The following is a 26,572-nucleotide window of genomic DNA, read 5'->3' as shown; positions in this document are numbered from 1 at the left end:
TGTGCCAATCTTAACATTGGTATCGATTTCCAGCTGAAACTTTTTAGTTGAAGGGCCGACGCTTGAATCCAGTAGTCCACCTAAGTCACAGGCAACAATCTAAGCAGAAATCAAAGCCTAATGTTATGTTGTCATTTCAGACATGGCAGTTCTCTTTTGTTTTAAAGTTACGTAATAGACAATTTTCCTTAAAACAACCTGATTCATTCATTTTTTGTCAGAACTACCAGTTTATTGTGAGAAATTGCGAGTTCTCACCAGTCTGAGGCAAGAAAAGAACTTACTTGGGAGATATTCCTCACCCAAATTCACAATCACTTGTTTAAAGTCAATAACTTGGGGCACAAGTTGTCTATTTTTCATAAATTCTATTAGGGTTTTTTAACTACTAACAGTGGCACGCTCGCACACCAAAGAAAGTTGACTTGTTAACCACAAATGGTTCTCAAACCAATGAGGAACTTTACCCAACCATCACATGACTAAATCCAAACATGTGAACATAGTCATTTTAAACTTTCATGAATATATTTCATAGGGCCTAATTGTAGTAATAGTTCATGAACTTGTGCCCAATTTCAGCCTTTGAATTCATAAAATGGCTTTTGGAGTCCCTCAACTCCATTTTTGTTAGAAGTGTTGGTCCTCCGTTACATTTTTTTTGTTAATTGTAAGCCTATTTCGTAATATAAACTCTAAATATATTAAACCCCAAACTGCTAGAGCCTTAAGTCCAAAATGACCTGGTTCAATAGCACGAAATAAACACCAAAGCACACAAGCAGAGGATCTTATTTTGTCGAGGCTGGCCTTATCCACATGCATGTGTAAATAGATATAGTTATGGTTAACATGTAATGACTTGAATAAAGCACATACAGAGACATAGAGAGTTACTGGACCAAGTTTGAAGAACTTGAGACTTCCACGACAACCGTCTCCTTCAATGTATTTAGCACTCATGAGCATTTCAGGGTTTATTTTGTTAATGATATCATAGTCTATAAATTTCCCATGCTTTCTCTGCAGGGATGCCCAGCATTACCTCTACTTCCATGCTTCTCATCTCTCCCTCTCTTTCTTTGTCTCTTTCTATCAAACGCACCTTATATACATGTATATACACACAAACACATCCACCTTAACCACAAACAGAAGTGTATTTCAATGATGAGAAGGTCTAGGAAGTCGATGCCTATAATTCAACGACCTTAGGGGAATTAATCCTCCGAATTCAGCCATCAAACGTAGATGCCAATCTCTCCATTCATGCACTTAATATTGTTGGAAAAACAACAATTAGTGACTATTTAAAAAAACATCTTCCGACTAAATTTCGTCGGCACATGTCTACTCCCAGCGAAATTTTGTCGGATTAGACCTATATCAACGACATTGCGTTGACATAGATAACTTTTGTCGGGAGAGGTCTAAACCAGCAAATATTTGCCAGTATACACCTGTGCCGATGAAATGTCGTTGAGAGAGGTTTTTTTTTAAATAAAATAAAAATATATATTGATAATATATATATATATATATATAAATCAACGAAATTGTATTTATAACAAATTGTAATTCAGAATATAGTAAAAAAATAATAAATGAAATTGACTTGGATTCGAGATAGAAGCTTGCAGATTTGATTTGATGCGATATCCTAAAGACAGTAATTTCACCCCTTCTCGGTGCTTGAAGTTCTACAGGTGACTGCCTCCCAAGATTCAACTATCTATATTCTGAGCCCTAGCACTAGGACTTAGAATCTGGTGAACTTTGTTTATTTTCCTCTCAGACAAGATGAAATGTGCTTGTAGAATGCTTTTTCATGTGTTTAACAAATGAGATAGTTAATTAAACTAATCCGAATGAATAAAAAATTATTAATTTGAAAATAAAAAATTAATTTAAATCGATTTTGACAATTAAATATTATATATTATTTATATAATATTCAATGCCCAAATTGATTTTGAAGCTCAATTGGTTTCCACTTGGCCCAACTTTCATTTACTAAGTGTGGGACTTCCACACACACTTATAAAGACCTCACTCTTTCTTCTTTCTACCAATGTGAGACAAATGTCCTTGAATTTCATTCAAACTTCCAATAAATATAACCGCAAGGAATTCCTATATATTCTCCCATGCCCAATACCTATAAATCAAGAAAACAGAAATTAAGTTGTGTAGGTGGAATTCAAAAGTAGATGCCAATCTCTCCATATCTTCATATATTTATGTCAAATTGGTGTCCTATGCCTTGGAGACAGTAAATAAACAAGGATTCCCTAATTTACTAATGAAGGCAAAATATGCTCCCACACTAACTAATTAATGGTTTGAGCTGCCTTCCAAAACATTTTTTTTTTCTCTGAATCACCTCAATTAATGATTTGAGGTGAGAAAAAATGTTTTAGAAGGCCTCATTTTTGAATCTGCACAAGGCCCCAAAATTTCAAAACCACCTCTGTGCCAAAGTGTAATATTTATTTCTACAATATTTTTGGTTATCATATTATCAAGAATTTTCTCCTGAATAACTTTTGGCACTTGAAGAATAACCCTATGTTTAGATTGGCATACACCAATTCACTCATGAACAAAGAAATTTAGAATTTCAATATGGACAAAAAAAAAAAAAAAAACCTACCTATAGGTCATAAATTGAAACTTTAATTAGTTATCATTTCTAAAATTCCAAAAGAATGAGAGTTTATTTCATACCATTACCACTACCACCGTGACCTTGTCATAGCCATCACCACCACCACGTCACCACTAGTAGCACAACTACCAATACCGCATATGATGTCACCACCATGGCCACCATCACTAATTTATAGATTGATGTCTCTTTATGACAAATATTAGGGAAATTTGCATAAATACCACTTGACTTCTTAGGTGAGTGCAAGTACCACTTGAACTTCTAATTTTTACCATAAACCACCTGAACTTTATAGTGTTGCAGTATATCATCCACATCTAACTATGTTAACCTTTCCTTTAAATTTAAGGGCATTTCAGTCAATTCTCTATAACTTAAAATTAAAATTTTAAAACCAACATAATTATCACCAAAAAAAAAAAAACATAACCTAATTATTGTTATCCCTGGATTTCCACCACTCCTCCAACCCTCTCCCCCACCATCTGCATACACACTACTTCATATACCAACATCACCTAAAGCTGCAACCTCTTGCATGCAATGATCCATGATTCATGAAATCCATCTCTCAAGTTTATCAAAATTCAAAAAATATATATATATACTCTCTCAAACTAATTTTGCAGGTGAAGCTTCCACTCAGATTTCAATTGTCCTATAATTTATTTTGTTTATAGTTGCTCACACTAGCTTTCGCTTTTACTCAAAGGCTTGGTCTCCAATTCAATGAAAGCTTTTATATTTGAACAAAAAGAACAGTCAGATTGCAGTTTCTCTCTTTCTCCATCCAACGGTCCAAAAAATTTCACCCCAAAAGCTAGAATTTGAACTTTTTAACTGCATTATAACCTTCGGGAATGAATTAGTTGGCTTTCTGCGGCCACCCTCTTACTAGAGACCCCAAAACGCCAGGAATAAATAAGCTGGAATTGCCAAATCAAATTCCAAACAAATGTGAGAATCCCTAAATTCAAAGGAGGTTCTGGAAAAACTGTTCATTTAATTGACTTAAAAATATTAAATAAAGATTGAAAATATATATGTATGTATTGAAAATATATAAAGTATTTACAGGAGATGCCACTCATAACGCCATATACCTTCTAGTGGTTTTACTTGTACAATCAATTAACATTACAACAAATTTACAAATTTGATGAACAATCTGTGTATCAGTAGCAAAAATGTGAAAACAAAAATTACCGCAAACAGGATCATGGTAAAAGCACTCGTTGATCTAATCTAAATGTAGCAACATAGTCCAATGTAGCAACATAGTCCATTGCACAACAACGATGTATTTGTCTCCAGCAAGGTCTCACTTCCAAAAAGATTTCATTCTGAGACCAGCAAGAGAATCTGAGGACAAAGACAGGTAGCCTTCTTGAGTCGATATTTCCTTCACTGTTTCTATAGTTCCATAAACACAATCTGCCAAGAATCACATAAAATATAAGTCGAAATGACCAACCTAGCTAATTGATGGAATGCCTAAAACAAAACTTACTCTGTCAATGCTATGCTCATTTATCTGAAAACTGTATTGACAATGCCCAAAAATTAAGGAGAGAAGCACAATCAAAGTTAATCGCAGTCTGGCACCACTCAGCCAAGGCATTAAGATACCGGAAGTCAAATGTTGTACAAGTCCTATTAAACAACATGGAATCTTAAAATGAAATATTCCTGGCACCCACAATTTGAAGCTATATCTTTGATTGCCTTAATTATCAGGATATTCTTAGTTACCCATGATTTCTATTGTCAGAGCTCCAACTTAACCAGCAGTCAATCCAGGACCCTATGCCCGGGTGGAGGCCTAGACCACCAGCTCGTTCAACATATCTTGAGCTTGACAGGCTTTTTGGTCTTAATTTGGATCAGGTTAAGATCAGGAAAAATTGAGGCTTAGCCTAAGTTGTCAATTATAAAGTTTTTCTCACTCACCTTATCTGTATGAAGACTAATGAAATCGGTTTGAGCATCCATTCATCGAAAATAACTTACTTGCATCCCTCTGTGAGCCTGTGAGTTAAAGCGTGGCTTAGGGTTTTCTTGAGGGTTTTAGGGTGAAGAAATTGAGTGTGCGTGTCACCAATTTTGATGGGGGATATGAACAGCGAATGAAAATGACTTTTCAAATAGCCTTTGTCAATAGTTTGTTCTTTCACAAAAAGGACAGATTTGACATTCAATAAAGTTTTTAGTGGTGTATGAGTAGAAGCACCCATTTGAAAAATATAACTCATTAATCCACAATACGGTGCATTCATATTCAAGATCAGATGCTACAGGATAAATTTTTGAAAGAATTAAATATTTTAACAGTCAACTTGAGATAAAAAGGAATTCATTACCACAATGGAAATATAGGAAGCTATGCATTAGAGGGCTGTGTCTCAGTTAGCTCTGCACTCAACATATGGTGGAGAAGAACATCAATTCTCTGGCTTCGAGATTTGGAGCTGCACAAAATGCAAGATTTGAGTTTAGACTATCTGTAACACTTTTAAGAATAGGCTTAGGTAACAACATGACATTGCCACAATTTTTTAGAAATACGTACCCCAAAGATCGATGTCGATCTTTTGCTCCTTCCACTTCCTAAATAAAGTAAGACAGATTTAAACTCATTTAGTAGCACTGAATTGATAATCACCACAGGTCTATTATATATGACCCCATAAAAGCAGGAAAAATGAAAAACTTCAGGGTTGATTCCAAGCTTCCAACCCAGCAAGAATTTTTTCATCCTAAAATTTCAGGGTTGGCATGAGGTCAACCCCTTATAATGCACAGAAATCATTAAGGCCAAACTCTGTACAAAAAACCAGATCATGTAGAAAACTACTTGTGCTGGCTCTTTATAGAGACCATAAAAGTCAATTCAAAATTAGCCAGCTGTCACATCAACTATTTAATGCATGAATAGTTTTAATCTGACACCAGGGAATTTATGGGTTATAATTTGAAAATGTACATTTGACATATGTTTGACAAGGAGTCCCAACGGCATAAATGAAGACAAAAACAGGGCTCATATGAATAACAACCCAAAGATACTTACCTTCTCATCTCCTTCACATTTTTCTGATATCTCAAGATCCATTTCAGCAAAGAAAGCCTCCAAGACAAAAGCTACTACCTGAAATTACATTTACCAAAAAAAAAAAAATTCAGGTTTACTTTCTGTTATATCTTTAGCGAAACTGAGAGATATGCATGATGAGACACCAAACACCCATGCTAAGTACAAGCCAGCCTCAGTATCTAAGACCACTTTATTCAATCTTTCTGATTAAAGTGTTCCTACAAATGCCAAGATCACACATCATTTCCAACGATTGAGTTTGCATATGGATGTGTAGACTCTCAAATTTCTTTACTTACAACATTTGCTAACCAACAGATAAATAAAAAGCTTAACAACCTCATTTTGATGCTTTAAAACAATAAAATATAGAGAAAAAGATAATCTCTTCTTCTCTTTTTCAAAAAAAATATAATATAAAGAAAAGAAATTGTACTGAGAATGATTCAGTACTCTGAAACATACTGCTCTCTAGTATGCATCTTAGTTTCAAAGGTTTTAGTGCGTATTATAATCAAGAAACAAACTAAAAAAGAAACTAAGAATCCCTTTTGCACGTTGACTGAATTTAATTCATTGAGAACTTTATCCATGCATCGACTGAGTTAATCATAAACCATTTTCTTGTTTGCGGGTACCTTATGCCTATGGACTAAAATTTAGAGTCTTCTGCCAAGTGTTAGGAACTTCGGTAGTATAAAAGCACTTTGATAGGGCACTAGGTGTGGATTTTCCACCAATCCATGTGGTGACTGGGAGAGACCTTGCTCCCCTCACCCCCACCCCCGTCTTTTTTCTCTTCTCTTGCTTCACTCTGCAAAGCACAAGGCCTGCAGTTTACTTGTTATATTTCATCGTCCAACTCCGTATGCTCAGTCCAAATTCGAGTCTGAGTGAGGTGATAGCAGCCTTTTTCCCCAATCATTGTTGGAATGAGCTTATGCTCCTTAGGTAAGGAATGGAACTGGAGCAGAGCTTCCAACTCCCTAGTTGCAATTTTATAATGTTCATAGAAAAGTTTATTCAGAAGAGGGTTGTTTCACCTAATGCGAAATCTGAGGCGTACATTTGTATGCATCAATGTATGAATTGCATGAGCATTCATGCATACAGGATATATTTGCACGCATGCATGTAATAAAGTATAGATGAAATATTGTAGTAACATTTTTGTAGCTCACCAAATTCAATAGCAGTAAGATAGTTATAAGATAAAAGCTGACAAAATATGCCAGGCTCCACCAAGTTCCTGTTAATTCCTTGTAACCCTGAAATAGTAAAACATAAATGATTAGTGACATAATAGCCATTTATTTCTTCTTTGACCAAATATGAGGCAAAAATGATTATAATTGCTTAAAGGCCATGCTTGGTGACTAGGACTAGATTGGATTAGGAGGTAAAATGTATTACATTGGATAGAAAGGATAAATATCATTTATCGGCACTTGTGTCCCAGGTTTGTGTCGCGGTTCCAGGGTCTTGGGTCCAAGGTCAAAAGGGTTGGAGTAGTGGGATTATGTATCCCACCTTTTTGGTAGGGTAAGTTATGCTACAGAAATGCACATAATGGGATTATGGTGGGATTATCCTTTCATCCTATCCACATTCAGTTTTTAGCAGAAAACATAGTATTCGATTAAGCTAATCCAATCCTACTACTTATCCTACCCACCAAATGAGGCCAAAGTGTTCCTGAACAACTTTTAAAAAGTCTGAATTCTGAAATCTGCTCCATGCACCATATGTGGTTCAGCAAATGAAGTGGAATGTTCAAGAAATGTATAATAACAAAATTATGCAATAAATATACAGAAATAAATAAGCTAGAGGCATTAAAGTAAACCAACCCACAGCGAAGGAAACACAGAAGGATGAGCAGGACACATCCAATAGAAAAGCATCCTAAAAAAGTATTGCAAACAAGGATATTCTGCTCTTGATCTATCACCCACAGATTTAAAGTTTAACAGGGTATTTAACATAACCAGTCCAATCTACTATGGACTACAGATAGACAGACCATTTGGATTTCAGTTACGCATGATTTGTTTATGACAGATTCCCAGGATTTTTCATCTCTGCATTCAGATAGGTCCTAAGAATTGCCAAGTTATTAAAAAAAGGGTATTTCTCTTTTCCCCATCCAGTGGGGCTAAGGGGGTAAAATACGGGATATGTTACTAAACAAAATACAAAAAAAAAAAAGGGACATTTATATACCTCTATCCAAATTTGCCAGTTCCCCATGACTAGCAAATTGAAAAGTGTCACCATCCCATTTGGGTAGTCGTTGAAGTTGAAAAGTAAATAGCTGATTATGTCAAGAAAAGTCAATGAATTAACATTTAACAAGGAGATAATAGCAATCCTGTTTGATATTCTACCAAATATCGCAGGTTTGACGAAAGGAGTCCCATCAATGACAAAGGATACTCATTCTCATAAAAATCTGTTCCTTCCAAAGAGGCATTTCCCGCATTAACAATTCCACCAAATACCTACAAATTAGAAAATAAAGAAATCCTTAGGGACTGCTATAAAATTGGTATAAAGGTTGAAGGTTTGATTATACTATAGTTTCAGAAACATAAGTGTATTACGAAGGGGTTTGGAAGACATGCCATGCCATATTATTACAAATGGATTCAGTAACCACTGTCTGCCTTAGACAACATGGAACCTTCCAAACTGAGAATCAAATCATTCAATAAATAAGAATACTAGAGGCACCAAAAGTATTCCTCAATTTTGGTCAAAAAATCATAGGGCAGATAATCACAGTATCTTAGACATTAGACATAAGTTTGATTCAGAGTGGGAACAAATATGAACAATTGAAATGCTGCGACATCAGTTGGTATCCAGAATTCTGATATTTATCTTGGTTTTATAGCAGTACTCTTGAATGAAAATGAGCTTCATTTTTGTGTCTCAAATGGTAAAATATGTAGAAGTTTTCAGCCTTTCTTTACAAATAAGAAAATAATAATAATAATAATAATAATAATAATAATAATATAGGACGGTAGATAATATAGAGAATAGAGTCAATAAGGGTGTGACATCATTCAAGTAAATGGAAAATGTTATCTTTTGTACGACTAAAAAGAACATGTCTTATTGGAAAGCTGTACTGCCTTACAGTATTGTTGTGATAGTTTTTTATTATTATTATTATTATTTTATTTCTTGTAGCTTTTTGGTTGCTATGTTAAATTCTAGAGTTTGCTAGTCTGGTCTGGTGGGCCAGAGGAACCCTTTGTCCTCTTTTTTTAATGAAAGTCCAAAAAGAGTTACAAATGATAGTTTAAAATATACAAATTTATAAATAAACCCAATCTTAGACATGTATTTATAAAAAAACCCAAGCACTATTTAAACATAGAAACACACCCAAAATCAACCCCAAAGTCAACTTTTTGGGTGTGTTTATAAATGGGTTTTGAGTGTGTGTAATGATGGGTTTTGGGTGTGAGTGTTTTGGGTGTTGGGTTTTTTTATAATTTCAAATTTTGTATTTTAGTGTTTAAAATAGCACTGTATTACCTGTACCCCAAGTGTACAATAGATACACATTACACAAAATATGGTCCCAAGGTATGGCATCAAACTTGGTATGAGAGTTAAAAACGTGGCAAGAAATGCTCGGTAACGCTGGACATGCATCAGGATCCTAATCAATCGTAACATTCTTGCAATGAGAAGGTAGCGAATCCTGTGAACAAGAAAGTCAGAAATTCAATTACATTCATTGTCCTACAAAAATCTTGTAATCATGAAAGACTGTCCTATTTGGAGTCATGTGCCTAAACTCTAGGCACAAGAAAGAATCCTGCTTGGAGTCTTGCACCTAAACTTGCAGACACAAGAACTCCGAGCCTACAAGAAATCTCTGGCTTAAAGATAGTTCATCAACAAAAATTAGAACCAGTAAAAAGCGGAAATATAGGAAAGCTAATAGCATAGAGTATAGGAATTAGATTGCCCATACCATTCTCCATTTGAGAAAAAAATTAGTCCGTCAGGAGTCACAAAAGTTATAGTTTCCCCAATAACTGCAAAAGTGATAATATTCGTCATAGATATATTATGCAATCTAATAAAGATAAGAACGATGCACAAAATCCAAATTTAATTAGCCATAGAAATAATATGTTAAAAACATGATTGCACATATCAAGTTAATAAATGTAAATGACATCTTTTTAGTTAGGTTTCTTGCTCCGATGTGTTCCCAGACTGATACCTAGTCCGAAAGTTCAGGTTTACTGCTTTAACTTCCCAGTTCGAAACATGAGATTCTTGGAAAGGTGAAATACCTATGCAATTTGCAGTGAATTACCAAATAGGGAGACGGTAGGGGAGGGCAATGCTTACGAGGAAAGAGACACATAATGTTGAAAGGGGCTACAATAATCAGCGAAAAACATATATGACAGACTTAAAGAATATCATCTTTAAAATTCTTTGCTCTGAACTTGTTGAAAATGAAGGTAAAAATCAATTTGGTCTAATAAAAAGCTGAGAATGCTGAAAGTGGAGAAAATGGGAATTTAATTTATGCATATTATTGTCCAGTACAAGGAGCAAATAGCTATACAGAGGTATAAAATAGGTAAGTAACCCCTTACAATCATCCCACAGTTCTAGATACAGTCCAAAGTCAACCTAAAATTCAGCGAATTACACCCAACATGACGACGTATATACAAAATAGTTAGTGGGGATAATATTGAACAATACTTCGAAGATCTTGATATGTTAGAAATTATTTTTAAGATCATATACCAAATTATAAACAAAACTTCACCATCCAACACCCCCAAAAAAAACCTCTCTTCCTCTTCAATGGCGTTATTGAAGTCCCTTGACTTTATCCAACTCCTCATAGGCTGCCACAGCTCTGTAGCCTTAAGTGCTATTAATTGCCTCTTCCAAGTTGGATTTATTTGCTCTCTGTTGATGGAGTATGCAGAGAGAGAGAGAGAGGTGTCCAGCGAGCAGGGGATTGTTTTGGTTTTTCTATTTTATTTTAAATTTTCTATTTCAACTTAGTATTATTTTGTTTTAATTTTTTTAAAAGATAAGAATTTTCATAAAGAATTTATTAGTAATTGTTTGTCCGCTTGGCGCCAACAAAGATGACATGTAGGCCAAAAAAACCAACCCAGTTGTGCCATGTCATCAAACTTCACAAATTTGTTGAGAGACTTAACGGAGGTGGGAGATGTCAGACATGGAAGTTAAATTCAGGGGTTTAAGTGAGACAAAATAAAATTCAGGGGAGAAAGTGAGATTTGGATGATAGTCTAGGAGGCAAAACAATAAATAAGCTTAAATTAAAATAAAAAGTGAATATTTTCAGATATATGTGTAGTGTAGGTAATGTGAGGTTTTAGAGATGGCATGCTTAGCAAGTAATATGTCCTTCTGGGTCATGCATTTTTGTACTTGTGAGCCACTTGACAGTGCTTCCCATGAAGATTAGGACTGTATCAAGATGTTCCCTACCAAGAGCCTCTTTGGGCCACATGTTGTCTTGAACATTTTTCTTATCCTGTTGCTTAATAAACCAATTCAAGACAATGACCAAACAATAGAATTTATATGAGGGTACACGTGCAAAAGAACTATTTTGGTTTACAATTAAGGCACTTCATTCATCATTAAAGTTTTAAACATTGTATGTGATTTTCTGTACAGGTTACCTATTATCCATGTGACAAGAAAATCAAAGCGATTTTGACCATCCCTCCAATAGTTCTGAAATCCAAAAGAATAGACTTTCAGAGCCATTTCCAGTACATATATCCACCCTGTGGGACACAAAACAAACCATTCGAACAATTTAAAGCTAAGGTCCCCAGAAATAGCTCTCAATAACTGACATCAACAACTGGCTGTGAGAAAACTAAAGAAAATGCATATGGATTGTTAATAACAACCAGATAATGTACTCTAATTATTCATCAGCAATGGAAAACTGGAAATTGAAGTACTTTAACTGGTTGGAATATATGATTGTGCTTTCTTTGATATATATAATAACCCCAGGCCACAAGTTCTAGAACATTTTGAAATTTAGACGGCTATAAACATCTTCAAAACTAAATGCATAATTATTCAACTCCTATTCCAAGGAAGACAGTACCAGAAGAATTAATGCTGTAGGAAGCCCTTACCAAAGACAAACTCTGCCGCTTGCCACGCTTTTGACCAGTATTGTTTTCTATATCAAGCTGAAGCCACCAAATTCAAAATTAACATACATCGCAATACAAGTCGATATATAAATAATAACAGCAATTAATAATGAGCTATAGAATGTTCAAATTATTCAAACCATGGTTAACAAGAAAGTGGCATACCATTCCATTGAACCCTTCGTAAATAATGAAACATGAATGCAGACAAAAACAAAACGTGAAAGAGATAGTTTTCTTGCATTGACAAGAATAGATATCAGTAGTCTTTTTGGTGGAGGGGCACGACAGAGGAGTGTGAGGGTTGTGTGGAGTGGGACGACGACCAGGTGGGCAGAGATGGGGCTAGATCAGGTGGAAGATCTGTGGGATCCGCTGAGGATGGGGCAAATGGGAGCTGGGTGTGGCACGGGGTTGTGGCCTTGGTGGGGAAAGTGGCTGGGGGTTGAGGTGGACATTATGGTAAGTTGTTGTCGGGGGAGGGGGGAGAAAAAGGGAGAAGGGTGATGGCGGCTGCCATAGGCGGGGAGGGGGAGGCTGGCTGGGATGGGATAGTGGTTTCTTTTCCTTTTTAATTATTTAATTTTAAATTTTGTTTTTATTAGTTCAGGCTGTATTTATTTTGTTTTAAGTTGAATTCAAATAGTTATATCTTTTATTTATTTTATAAAAAAATTAAAAGGGAATTTAATGAAATGCACCACATCGCCTGGCAGTTCCAAACCCAAGGACAGAATTTGCAAATTGAAAACACAGGAACCAAGCTGGCCAACATAATAAAACATGGAACCATTTTGGTATTTAACCCTTAAATTTAGTAAAACTTTATTCTCAATTAAAGTTTGACAATTCAAATTTTAATGTTATATAATGATAAATGTTGTATCAATCCACTTCGTAAGAGGGATCCCTAGGGATGAATAGTTGAAAGGGATACCATTGTTGGGAGCACTCTGCATTGTGGTTTTAAGGATCCGAACCTCCTAGTTTTTAGGTCCCCATTTTAGAATCTTCTCAACAAAAAAATAGCAAAATCTGAGATTGTTGGAGCATTTTATTATGATAATGCACATTTCGCTGTTTTAGTGGAAACATTGTGTTCGTCCGTCTGCTATGTTATTGTTAGATGTCTTAATAATTTCAGATTTCAGTGATTTTTTGCAACTATGATCCTTGAATGATGTCCTAGAAATTAAACAGTTCGGATCATCGGATCGCATTGATGGTTGGCCTAACCTGCAATCCCTCTTGGTGAATAGTAAAAGGGGATCTCTCTTTAGAAGCTCCGTATATGAATACATGTGTTTGTGCATGTGTATGTGTGCACACTGATTTATGCAGAGCAGTTGTGTAATTTCGATTGAGTTTCAAGCCATACCGTTGTTTCGACAATAACAGCAACCAGATTGACTATGAGCATGAAGGATATTATGTATCCAAATTTGGGGCTCCGTACGAAGGCCTTCAACTTCTCAGACAATAATGAATGGTAGAGTGAAGGGAATTTTTCGAACAAAGATGGCTGCACCCAAAATTTAAAGTGTCCAGTATAAGAACACTTCACCATCATATTAAATGAACTAGCAACTTTCTTGTGTTTTGGGTCTAAGCAATTCAACTTACAGTATCCTCCTTCGGGAAGCTTAGACCAATGGCATTGCAAAGGTCCGTAAATTCTTCCAAGTTGATCTACCAGTGAAACAGATAAATGTCCAGCAAATAAATCAGGAAGATGCAGAGTTAACAAATGATAGTGACCAAATGAAAATATATAAAGTACACACAAGATACATGCTAACATGCACAAGTATCAAAGGGCAGTATATAGAAAAAATAATAAAAATATCAATCAGAGAGATACTAGCAAAGATATGTTAAACCCAGATCTCATCAGCAGACTCATGATTTAATAGGAGAATTATTTAACTATTTCAAACTCCTTAACAGATTGGATCTGCCAAAAATTTAACAGAAGAAAAAACTGATTTTCCCAAAAGCCCGTAAGAGAAGTGTGAAATGTGTTCCACAGTAAGCCCTCAAAACAAGTTAGTTTGGAATTCACACTGTGGATAGATAATCATGAGCTATAGGAAAATCAGGGCAGTACTTTAGTAACAAATTAACAATAAGCGGGATTAGTGCTGGAACATAATTAAGATCTCCTATTATGAAAGTATGGCATAGCAAGGAGATATAAATCACAAACACTAGTTATTGTGCAATGATCCCAACTGGTGATAAGACTTATCTACAAAGATTGTAGTACAATTTATCTCTACATGGCAAAATGCTGTTGATTCTCAACCAGAAGAGTTGAGACTCTAGATAATACTCCAAGAGTTGCATCAATGGATCGTGAAAAATGTTAATCTTACTCTTGAACTCTCTGTAGTTCATTTGGGTAAGCTAGGATTAGTTTTACCGAAAACATATTTTCTCAAGATGGATCCCACCACCAATTACTACAACAGGGTTAACCACTATATGCAAATTCTGCCACGGGAAGAATAAGATCCCAATTAGTCACATGAAGTGTCTCAACAATCACCCTTCTGTTCACCCACCTTGGATTTTCCCTCAATCTGAGGATGAAAAGGGCTGGAAAGAAAAGTTCAGTATGCAATAGTTTCAACAAAGTTCACCCAAATAGCACATGAACTTCACATCTCAATCACAAACTATGGTTATTGACAGTCCATGTAAATGCAACACCTCTTTGAAGAATATTATGGCGATGTACACTGCATAAAAGTCTTGCTACAGGGAATGAAATGACTAGTTTTAGAAAGTCAGTCTACTATTAGAAAATTGACAGCCTTTGATAGTCATTGTAAGACCCAGAATAAAATCCATACTAATGACCTGCCACAATTCACGTGGAAGAGGCAACCAACCCCTCTTTAGTCGTTTAAATCCCACAACTTTCTCGGACAAAGAATTATGACTCGCTGAATCAACCAGCCTTTTCAATATTATGTTTGAGAATAAAGGTATACTCCTGTTAGAAATAACTCCATCTAGCACATTGGACATTCAACTTCCTGTCCGAATTCAAGTACTTGAGTGCCTCGTGATCAGAATACAAGAATGAACTCCTTATGAACGGTAACACCAATGGTTGAGAGCTTGCACTACTTATCATAAATAGAAAAATATGTTAATCCTCATCCAACTTTTCTCTGTTAGAGGAAATTGGCTTTTTTCTTTTTTCTTTTTTTTTTGAATAGAAACGTTTGTATTGATAATCAAAAGGAAAATATCCTCGATCATACAACAAAAGGGAAACGGAACTCAAAAAACAACAGAATAAGGAAAAAATATAGCTAGCCTACTGCTCTGGAATATATATATCTAAAACTAGAAAACACTTATATAAAATCATCTTAAGACTGCTTCCATATCTCTCAAGATGATGGAGTAGTGATAATCCTTGAACTGCCCAGAAACAGAGGCCCAAAGAGATGCCCAAAATTTAGCTCTATCCCATAAACAGAGGCCCAAAATTGGCTTATTTTCTTGACTAAGAACACGCCCAATTTCTACTTGGAAAGCCAATTATCTTGCTTATAATTGGCATAACTAATTTTTATACCAATTAATTATACATATCAATGTTTGTATCAAATGGGAAAATGATATCCATACAAAAGATTTTAAAAAGTGACATGCTCATTGAGTTGGAATGAGGTGTGTCGCACAACCCCACACCTCCCTTTGGCATGCACCAGTGCATTATTATTAAATTTCACAAGATTACCATAAGGACCGCATTATCATAATGGTGGCTCTCAGGGCACCTAGATAATTCCTCTCTACAACCCTGCATCATTTGCCCTCATTCCTCTTTTTTTTTTTTCTTTTCTTTTTTTTAAATAAATATTTCCCCCTTCTCCCTTCTCCCTACTGTTGGCCAGTCAGGACCCTTTTTCTCCAAATTTTGAATGTTGAAAAAGAAAATTTGAAAAATGGACTATCTGATGGTAAAATGGGCAAGTAAGGGAAACTTTTTAGAGGGCGGGCTAGGAGAGCAATTGTGATGATGTCAGTGGAGCCAAAGTAAAATTTGTAAAACTCATCAAAGTATCACTCACTAAAATTTATGAAACCCTCTACCCATGGGTTATCCACTCAAGCATAACGTTTTGTGTCCACAACCATGGATTGTTGTATTTAGATGTCAAGTGCACACCTTACTAAAAAAGGGCAGTTCTAGTTGAATTATAAATACTAGAAAACAAAATAATCAATCAAATTAATCTAGGTGACGAAAAAATAAAAATAATGAATGTGTCAAATTCATACTAAAGAATAAAAAAAAACTAGTCTAATTAAGAGCCAGAAGAAATTAATCTACCTGGAAATCACCACTGGCATCCAGCTCATCAAATATCAGCCCAAATTCTTCCCTTGACATTTTTGGCAAAGTCCTAAACAAAATTTAAACAAAGAAATAGTTCAACATTTGTGAGGTCGACATCACGAAATAATAAAAATCACAAACTAGCAGTTGACACATGCAAATATTTTACAACACAAGATAGATCAGGACAATGTAACACTGACACAGTATAAGAAATAACTAGTTGGTCTGTGTATGTGAGGCAAGCACGAAAGGGGCAGAGTCAACTTAGTAAGACACTGAGTACTCACTTTCACATTCAAGCAAAAGGACCTCAAAATATACATGGAACATTGACAGCATATGGATGAGATTGAATCATCAATACCTGTATTTATTTAGTTCCTCAAATAGTTGAATGCACTGATCCTTATTGAGAGATCCAACATTCTGGTCAAACACAAAATGATGGAACACTTAGACCAATTATGACATGCAACAAAATGAAAATAGCAGTAGAACATAATCAACACACCACACACAACAGAAGAAACTTCCATATAAATGTAAATATAATTGTGATGATTATGTTTTACCTACAATAGCGGCTAAAGATCTACGGCAGTGCTACAAATTAAATAAACAGTGTTTTCCAGTGGGAAAAAGGAGAAAGAAAAAACCGATAAGGATGGAAGTTCAAGGAAAGAGAACTCACTATAATTACAAAATCTGAGACAAACATGCACATACAAAGCACATTTTTTACAACAAAACTCAGATGGAATAAGTAGTTTTCTTTTGCTTGGCATTCAATAAATCCAACTGGCACTGTAGCAACCCATAAACTTAATTTTCTCCTTTGAAGCTCTCAATTTTCTCATAAATTTGAACCCTCCCCAAACTTGTTCCTCCCCATCTGCCCACCATTTTATAAAACATTTTTTTTGAAGATTGATGTTCAAGCCACATATCTACATGCCTGAAAGGCTTTGGTGATGATCGCCGAACTCACCACCTCTTCAGATTAGAATAGATTAAAAATCATACAATTGATAAAAGCCACTTTGGTGACCACTCTTTCTCTTACATTACTTGGGTAACACTAAATCTGCACCACAATTTACGATAACTTTCTTTATTACCTTCCTTTTCATTGTGCCCCCCAATCTTCATACATTCCAACTAACAATCTTAATGCAAATATGTTTTACTTCCCTCTTCCTTCCTTACCTCTCTTCTCTTGTACCTTATCCAAAACCTAAAATTTTCCGTTCCCTTTTTCCGTTATTTTCTTAAGCATTGAAGGTCTGATAGATGAGAAATCACTAAATATAGAGATGAGAAACTGAATAATAAATGTACAACGGAAGATGCTCATATCTCTTATTTCCTGTATGAAAGAAATCAGCGAAATTTATTGAAAAGCAGTCCAAAGGAAGATCTAAAGGATGAGCGGCAACCATTACTTACATCCTTATCTAATAAATTGAAGGCTTTTTTTAGTATACTTTTCCTTGACCGATCCATCTCAGAAACTTGTTTTGCAAGCTACAAAAAAAAAAAAAAAAAAAAAGATATAAGCATGTGCATTCCATAATTTTTCCATCAACACTGCTAGTGTAGTAAGCTCTAGCAGCAGCTAAACAAGTGAAGACCAAATACAAATACAACAGTTGCAGTCATGTAGTTAAACACATGCATAAGAGTGCAAAGTAGATAAATGAAATACACCTGACTTTTGAAGCTGTCGTATACAACAGCAAGGATCAAATTAGTGACAAAGTAAACTCCCAGCAGCACGTAGAGAATAAAAAACAAGGAATACCAACGTGAAGCCCTAAATAATAAATATAATAACATTTCATTAAATAGTGGCACCAACGAAATAAAAGTGCAAACCATGTAATAAGAAAACATTAATAAAACTGTAAACTACTCTAATACCAATTTGCAGAGGAATAAACAATCTCTAGAAGCTAAAATAAAAGGAAAATGCCAATGTTAAACTTCCAGAAATCCTGATGTGTCCAGAAATGCTATTAAGGCCCCGTTTGGTTCATGGGAAAGGAGGCTTGTGGGATGGGAAATCAATCACTTTCCCATGTTTGGTAAGTCCAAGCATGGGAAATGGTTGCCCAACATATGGGAAAGTAGGGGGGAAAGAGAAGCCCTCTTCCCAACTTGGGTCTTGTTTTCCCTCCTCATGGGAAAGTTTGGGAAAATGAGTCAACATTAAATGCATATTTTTCATGAACATTTTGTCCCCATTAACAATTTAGAATTACAATATATCATTAAATGCATTCTTTTGTTTATTTGATTTAATATGGGTATAATTGGAAAATTATACAAACTTTGTTTTCCATTCCTACTCAGAACAAACATGGGAAAGGAAATAAAGTGATATCTCCCGGTTACTTTCCCGGCATTACCAAACGTGGGAAAGAAATCTTCCATTTCCCATCCCTTGGGAAATGACATGGGAAATGATTTCCCCTCAAATCCGTTCCGTGAACCAAACGGGGCCTAAAAGAACTTAAAAAATAAATCAAGTTCTAAATGCACTACAAGCACTTTAAAGTGCCATCTAAAGAGAAACTTTTCTTCTATGTTTCGACAGGGCTGGATATAGTTTCCTCTTTCTCATGCATTTATGTTGATTTCCCTATTGCTTGACTGATCCCCCTTCACTTTTCGTGGTGACTTTCCTCCTGCTGACTTTTCTCTTGCATTTATGTTGATTTGCTTATTTCTCATTGATTTTTATCCCATAATGTGTCCATAATATGAAAGCAATACCTTCTTGATTTTTTTACATTACCCACATGTTCAAAAATTATTACAGAATAATAAGAAGAAAAAAAACTTCCTCCAAATTTTCATAACAGTTCCAGAAGGATAACTGTCTATAAATAAATTTTGAACCAGCTCAAATGGACCTCTAGATTGACAATAAAGCGATCCGATTCAAGGCTATGGAGAATGGAAAGTGCAGGGGAAATTATTATTTTATAAGAAACATAATTTCCTTAAAAAAAGAAGAGATCAATGAATAAATTGTCCACTAGTTTGGCTAGCACATGCTAGCTAAACAAATAGGCATTTTAGAGACTCGAATGTGCAGGGGAATTTACCTGCAAATCATATTTCAGGCATCTTAGAAAAGGATATTACTGTTTCAAGATTTGAACCAGCTCGGATAAAATGGAAGGCAAAAGACCCTCCCAAGGTCAGAGTTGCTCATGTGAAGCTAAACATGTGTGATCAGCTTCCAACAAAGAAGACCAGCATTTAGCTCCAACCTAGTGAGTGATGTGCAGAGAGCAGGGTGAAATTGTCAATCAAGTCAATCATGGCCCAACTGTTATTTAACTCTGGTTAAAGGTAATAAGGATGATTTGGATGGAAAGGAACAGAAGAAATTTTGAAGAGCATAAAGGGGCAGAGGTGGAAGAGCTGTGTGAAGTTTTGGTCATCCTTGTGGGCCTCTGTATCTAATGGTTTTAGAGATGTAGACTTGTCGGAAATCCTTTTTTCTTTTAGTACACGAAAACAAAATTTTATTAGTGCCCAAAGTCAGTACAAAAACAAAGTGGACGAGAAACCGACCAGCTAGATAACCAGCTAATGAAAGGGGCATCATGCAAAACTTGACAGAAGCATATTAGATTGGAAGGCAACAATAAGTTGGGATTAGTTGTTCTTGTTAAACAAATAACATTTTGTAGGATTTTCACTTTTTCTTCTTTTCCCCTTTTTGTTGGGTTTGATTCTGTATTCTGAAGTGTACTTCTTGTCCACGGATTGTATTGTTTGATTTTTATTAATAAATGTTTCTTCCTCTTCAAAAAGAGGTTTAGGTAATTCAGAATTAAACATAGGGAAGAGAGACAGATATAAATTTTTTTATTGTTTTTAAAGAAGGCAATAGGATTTCAATATTTCCTAATTCCCGTCTATCTCCAAGGAGTTACATACCATCCAAATCAACTCAAATTAAAAATCCCTAAAGCTCCATTTGGATGGAGGGATTCAAAATCTATGGATTTAGATGAGATTATAAGGAAAAACTGTTTGCATAGACTATTACAATCCATGCATGCCAAGATTTGGACAAGAAGGAAGAAAACAAATGGATTTCAAATGATTCCTTGCATGTAGTCATTTCAAATCCATTTCAAATGTACTACATCTAGTTATTTCAAATAAATTCATTCTAATGTGGTAGAGTTTTTGTAGCAAATTTAGCCTTGTTGTCAAATAAAAATCCTTTCTTTCAAATCCTTCCATCTAAATGGAGCCCAAAATAAGGGGAAACGCATGAAAAATATATATATATATATATATATATAGCAAAATTTAACATTTCTCAGCTTGTCAGTAGCAAACCAGACTTTATTGGTTGAAACTCAAAACCAAGAGAAAGAAATAAGAGTAAGATTCTAATCAACTTTCAAGACAACACTTACTTGTAGGCAGGTATCCAGACATCTGGATTGTTGGACGTGGTGAACAAAACAAACATTTGATACAAGGTGGTACCATACGAAGTAAACATTGTTTTCCCCTGTTGGGTATCTTCAAACATGACATAGGCTAACCAACTGGCAAACAGAAGAAATAAAAGCCACAGAGCCTGCAATTGAAAAAAATTAAACAGTGAAAGCCTAAAAAGGAAGTTCATTCATTGAATATTAAAATTCTGAAATTGAAACAGAACCGATGGAACTTTACCATCACAGAAGCCTTAGGAACTGTATAACAGAAAGTAAGAATTTTTTGTTTTGATGGCAACCAGAATAATAGAATTTGGAAAGATGAACAGAATCTAGGGTCAACCTACAAAAACTACAATACATGAACAAAATCTCTCAAACATGAAAAAAACAGAAGCAGCAGCTTCCCAAGATACACTCACGCTCAGTGCAACGCTCTTCCACAATCAAGAAGGATTGCACTAAGAGAAATGTCTCTAAAATGTTTGGACAAAGAGGCAAAAAGTCTTAACTCCATCCAAATTGACTCCAAACCCTCTTCCTTATCTCTAAAGATTCTCTTGTTCAAATCCGAAACCTTAAACCCTTAACCCCTTCATTCATGAAACCCCCTATCAACACAGAGCAGTTTCTAGAGAAAACCCACACCAAGCCAAACACCTCCTGAAATCCTCCAAATCTGAGTAATGAACCTGCAGTGCAGAAAAATGTGGTCTGCGTTCTCCTCATCCAGTTTACACCATGCACCAAGGCAGAGATAACTATACAAAGAATCTGCTCTACAACATGTAACAGGTATTTAATTTTCTATGAGCCACCACCCAAGAGAAAATTTGCACCATAGCTGGCATACAGGCCATCCAAATGATCTTAAATGTCTGAGAGGACGAATCCACTTTTTCTGTACCAATGAAGGAACAATGATTTGCAGGAAAAAGCTACCAGAAGGATGAGTTGAGCATGATCTTTGGTCAAATAGACTCGAGCTCAAGGAGACATTACATAAAGAGAGGACAAATCTGCAAATACTTGGAACTCCCTAGCATTGAAGTTTAGATAAAATTGTAAGTTCAATTAAATAACACCAAGTGAAGAGAGAACTGCCAAAGAAGAGATGGCAGCATTACAATTCAAAGAAGCTCAATACAAAGTGGGAAATAAATAATGAAAAGACGACTTCCCCAACACAATATATTCCCAAAATCTGACTCTCCTCCATTACCCACAACAAGCTTCAGGAGAGGGGACCAATAAAATAAATAAAGGTAGCAGGTAAGACAATAAGAAACTAACAAAATGATGGCACAACAATAACAGCACAACAATAGATAGTTAACAAACCAAGATGTTTAAGTATGTGACAAGCATTCCTGCCAGGATGAGCATGCACGACCGCAACTCCCTATTAATATAAGTAAAAATAATAATCAACACCGCAGCATCAAACTAAATCAAGATAAAGTTGTTTAACAATAAAAAGAACCGTTAATATAAGTACGATATTGGTAATTCATGTCGTGTTAATACTATAAAAAATTAAAAAATAAAAACTGCAGCATCAAACTAACTCTACATCTGATGTTGCCTTAGAGTTACTTAATTTCCTCCATAACGGGTATGTTACCTTAAATAACAATGAGAAAAACCACCTAACGTGATGTCAAAGAGCTAAACCATACAAAAATATTACAGCTCAACCAAATGATCATGTTTGGTCTAATTACAGTCCCTTCAAATAATTTTGTTCAAATTTATATAAGCAAAATTCCTGTGCATATCAAAAAAAATTACATGTCAAGGTTGCACGGTCATCCTTGCTTAAACTGATATAAGTAAATTTCTTGTGCAAAACTAAAGAAAGAACTAAGATGGTTGCATGCTGGAAAAATCTCCCTTCTAGCCCCAGGCTTTTTTTCCACCAAGTTTGAAAGAATCTCCCTGTATGACTATGTACTCCACACTGTATAAACACATGAATCAAGTTTTACACAATACCTAAAGTTTAAGATGAAAAAGATAACTCTGATGTATGGCGCAATCCTGAGAGGAAGGGAATCAAAGGCCGTTGGAGACAAATAGAGAACATAAACCATCAGATCAGCAACCAAAAGTAGTAGGCCCACGACCTGAAAATCAAAATCAAAATCAACCAAATTTATTACTAAAAAGAACAAAATTATCATATGGGTGTTACGGCCCGTGGACAAATCAAAATTTTGAATTCAACCTTGATTTTATCATTTCTACACCAAAACTGCTCTCTTTTCCGAACTCTTTAGAGGGAAAAGCTATCGAATATAACTATTACTGTAGCAAATCGACAATATCGACATACTTTATTTATGCAATATCAAGACTTTCTGGGCCTATTTTCAATCAATACAATCAGTTTATTTGAGAACCATGTTACGGTAAAAGTTCTATTCAAGATCTTTTCCCCAATTTATAAGGCTGAAGATATCAATAGTTAGGTCCAAAAGCACAAAATAAATATTATAATATACATGCCTAGAAAAGATGAACACTACCATTTTAGCAGTTCACTTTTTTCGTACAACTGTGGCCTCTAGAAATAACCATATGTTGTCACAAAGGACAAAAGGCCTAAATCAATTTCTCAAGGATTTTGGGCTGGATGGTTCTTTGCTTAGTTGTCTTTTATAAGAAGATAACTTTCTATCCGTACAAAACCCAGAACCCAGACCATATTTTTCTGCCTTCTATTATGAAGAAAAGGCTAGTATACAGATTTCGAATATTGGATATGAAAGGCATATTGAAGATGTCTTGTGTGATAAAACATGAAAAACATACATACTTTGTAATATTCATGTAAATTCCTTCATGGTTTATATTGCATTCCTAATATAATAAAGAATTGCATAACAGTTAAATAAATCAAAACTTTGACCAAAAAATAAAAACTTGTAAAAAGGGACATTTTGGCCCAAATGTCGAGTTGTACACCAACATTGTAATCCTTGGTTACAGGTAGCACCAACAGTAGCCAGGTCTAACCACCCAAAGCTCCCCTACCCAACACACCAAGTCATCTCAGATTATTTGGATTTGGCAAGCAGCAAATCAAGTAAGCGCGATTTGAATCACATAAACAGTTCTACAAGACCATAATTACAGCCAACTATAAAGCCAAAACCAAACACCCACCTTAAATCGATTAAGATGGTTTTCCCAATAGAGATGGAACCCTTCGTATGAAATTGGAAAGAATGTGTGCACCATGAGTATAATGAGTGTTATGCCCTGCACAGGAAAAGGTAAAATATAAAAAAATTTAAATGATAATAGAAAACTAGCTCTCTAATGCATTAAAAAACAGAAAATAGACACACATAAAACAATAAATAAACAAAATGTCAGAAAAATGAATGTAAGAAGCTCAGGTGGACCACATGAATCTTCAAACAACATCTTTCCAGCACTGATCGGGCAGTCAGGCTACACATAGGAAAAAAGTATTTTCCATATTCAATTTCTGCTAAGTAAACAACAAATATACATTACATAATAAATTGTTTATGCATTCTAACTTTAACTACAGTTTGTTAGAAGATGGAATTTTGTTTGTGCATACTAATGGTATCCAGCCCTACTTGTTAAGGAGTACTGTCATTAAAAGGTACCTCTAAATTCTAACACTGGTTGAGATAAGTTTACAAACTTGAAAATAATAGTCAAACAGTGTTTATAATCAATATCCTTAAACATCTATACCGGTAATGTGAGACCAATGTTCAAAATTATTACCTCACCCACAACCCAATACTATTGGGAAGAAAAGGAAATATATTATTTATTTAGAAAATCCAAAGTTCTGGTTCGAGATAATTCTTTTTTTTTTTCAATAAAACTATAATGCAAGGAGGTGGTATATATGACATTTTCTGTCTGTTGGAAATAGAAATAAAAATATAACCAATTAAGGTTCTAGTATACCCGTATAGAGTTATAATAATTATCTCCCTAATTTATTGATACTGTCTACTGGACTACCAATACTACCACAAGTTCTTGGGGGATTAGACAAAACCTAATTCATCTTCAGAGGAGAACAAAATATCTCAATCGGATAACAAATGTTAGTGTGATCTAATTGCTAAATAATAGAACTAAAGGCAATTGTTATCCAGCGTTATAACAGCTTAAACTTTTGGGATAGTGGTAAACCAACCAACTGTATGTATCAGATCAAGAGACCCTAATTTCTAATGAAAGCAATTACAACCTCCCAATGTCAATTTGAATTCCACATGTTGGGTTTTAATTATCATGATTTAACTATTCCATAAGCACCTTGTGAATGTGAGTGGTGCAAATATTTTTGCAGCACTCCTGGACACAAGGACAGAACATTTTGAAGAACTTCACCTTCCACATATATATATTTTTTTTTAATAAGAAACATTCAATTAAAAAGATAACCAGCCAAATACAACAAAAACAGGTGAAACAGGTGGACAAGAAATCCACTAACACCACCAGAAACAAACAAACAAACAATGAGCTGACAGACAACCAGACAGCTACAAACCCAAACACACAAGATCAGTACATTACAGCCTTCCAACCCAAACCAAACACCCATTTTGAAGAACTTCACCTTCCACATATAGCGTAAGTAAACTAATGAGTTCTAAAGTTTGTAAGGTATTAAAATGGTAAACTTAAAACAACTCATTGAAATCTTTAAAAGCAATGTCCAATGGGGTATCCAACATTTATGATGAACTTTATTTGAAAGTTGAATATGAAACTACAATAGCAAGAGAGTCCAAAAGCTAAAATTACCTCAAAAATAAGCGACTCAACAGCATTTAAGTATGGCAACTCCCCAAGATAGTAGTAGTCTCTGTCACTACATGTATATTCAGTATACCTCGCGCACCATAGAGGTTTCTGCACAGAATTAACCAACACCAAGCAACAATCAAAGGGGATACTAAAATTGGACAAATAAATAACCCCAAATAACTATAAATAAAAATAAAAGCAAAAACTCACCTCAAGGAAATTGAGTATTATGAGAGCAAAATATAGGAAGGCCCAAAGGAAGCTAAATCGAACATAAAGAAAGTAATACTTTGCAGCACTCTGGAAATTTTCTTGATCAAGTATCTGCTCAGGCAAGCCAACGCCATCTTCCGCCTGCAGATTATTTGCAATTTCAGCCATGATTGCAATGCATTTGCAACTCAAAGAGCAAAGAGTAAAGAGCAAGATTGAAAGAAGGTTTTAGGAGAGAGAGTCAGACCAAATCGACGAGTGCGGCAGCTTTCTGATAAGGAGAGCCAAAGGTGATGGCATCGGAGCGGCGTCTGAAGACCGCCGATCGAACGCCGCTGCCCTCGCCTCCGAGCAGAGGCTTCTTCTCCATCTTCTTCGTCGCACTTTTGAGTTTGATCCAAAATAGAAAATGGGTTGCTTCGTTCTGGTTACACTACGTCATTTGCTTTGTCTGCTGCTTAATAATATCTTCTTCTTTTTTTATTCTTTTTTCGGCTGGACTCTTTCCGCGGAAGTATTACGTGTAGGATCGGGGATCGGGTTGTGGTATTATTACGGATGTGACCTTCTGAATCTGTACATTTTGAATATTTTATGTCGGCATGGGCTATGGGGCCCGTGACCACCTGAATAGTCGGCATAGGATATGGCGCGATCTGTAGATTTTGAATGCTTTATGTCGGCAAAGGTTATGGGGCCCGTGATAGTAATAGTATCTCTCACCTCACGACACGTTTACGT

General features: G+C 35.3%; 1 protein-coding gene across 1 annotated transcript; it reads right to left on the bottom strand.

Moving 5' to 3' along the window:
- Positions 1 to 3,696: 3,696 nt before the first annotated feature.
- On the bottom strand, positions 3,697 to 26,364 carry TPC1 (two-pore channel 1). The gene is given in 25 exon segments (XM_008230844.3): positions 3,697 to 4,105; positions 5,032 to 5,139; positions 5,241 to 5,278; positions 5,742 to 5,819; positions 6,947 to 7,033; positions 7,989 to 8,079; positions 8,202 to 8,266; positions 9,315 to 9,483; positions 9,760 to 9,823; positions 11,477 to 11,584; positions 11,951 to 11,977; positions 11,980 to 12,007; positions 13,350 to 13,493; positions 13,595 to 13,660; positions 16,326 to 16,398; positions 16,699 to 16,760; positions 17,781 to 17,858; positions 18,042 to 18,147; positions 20,780 to 20,946; positions 22,148 to 22,208; positions 22,802 to 22,932; positions 23,975 to 24,070; positions 25,616 to 25,723; positions 25,829 to 25,972; positions 26,079 to 26,364. Coding segments are annotated over 24 exon segments (2,202 nt in total). The 5' UTR covers positions 26,202 to 26,364; the 3' UTR covers positions 3,697 to 4,105; positions 5,032 to 5,051.
- Positions 26,365 to 26,572: the final 208 nt, after the last annotated feature.

This window comes from Prunus mume, linkage group LG4 (genome assembly GCF_029339155.1).
Source record: "Prunus mume cultivar Tortuosa linkage group LG4, ASM2933915v1, whole genome shotgun sequence".
Taxonomy (NCBI): domain Eukaryota; kingdom Viridiplantae; phylum Streptophyta; class Magnoliopsida; order Rosales; family Rosaceae; genus Prunus; species Prunus mume.
Note: the sequence above shows the minus strand (reverse complement) of the source record. Positions and strands in the feature narration are given on the sequence as shown.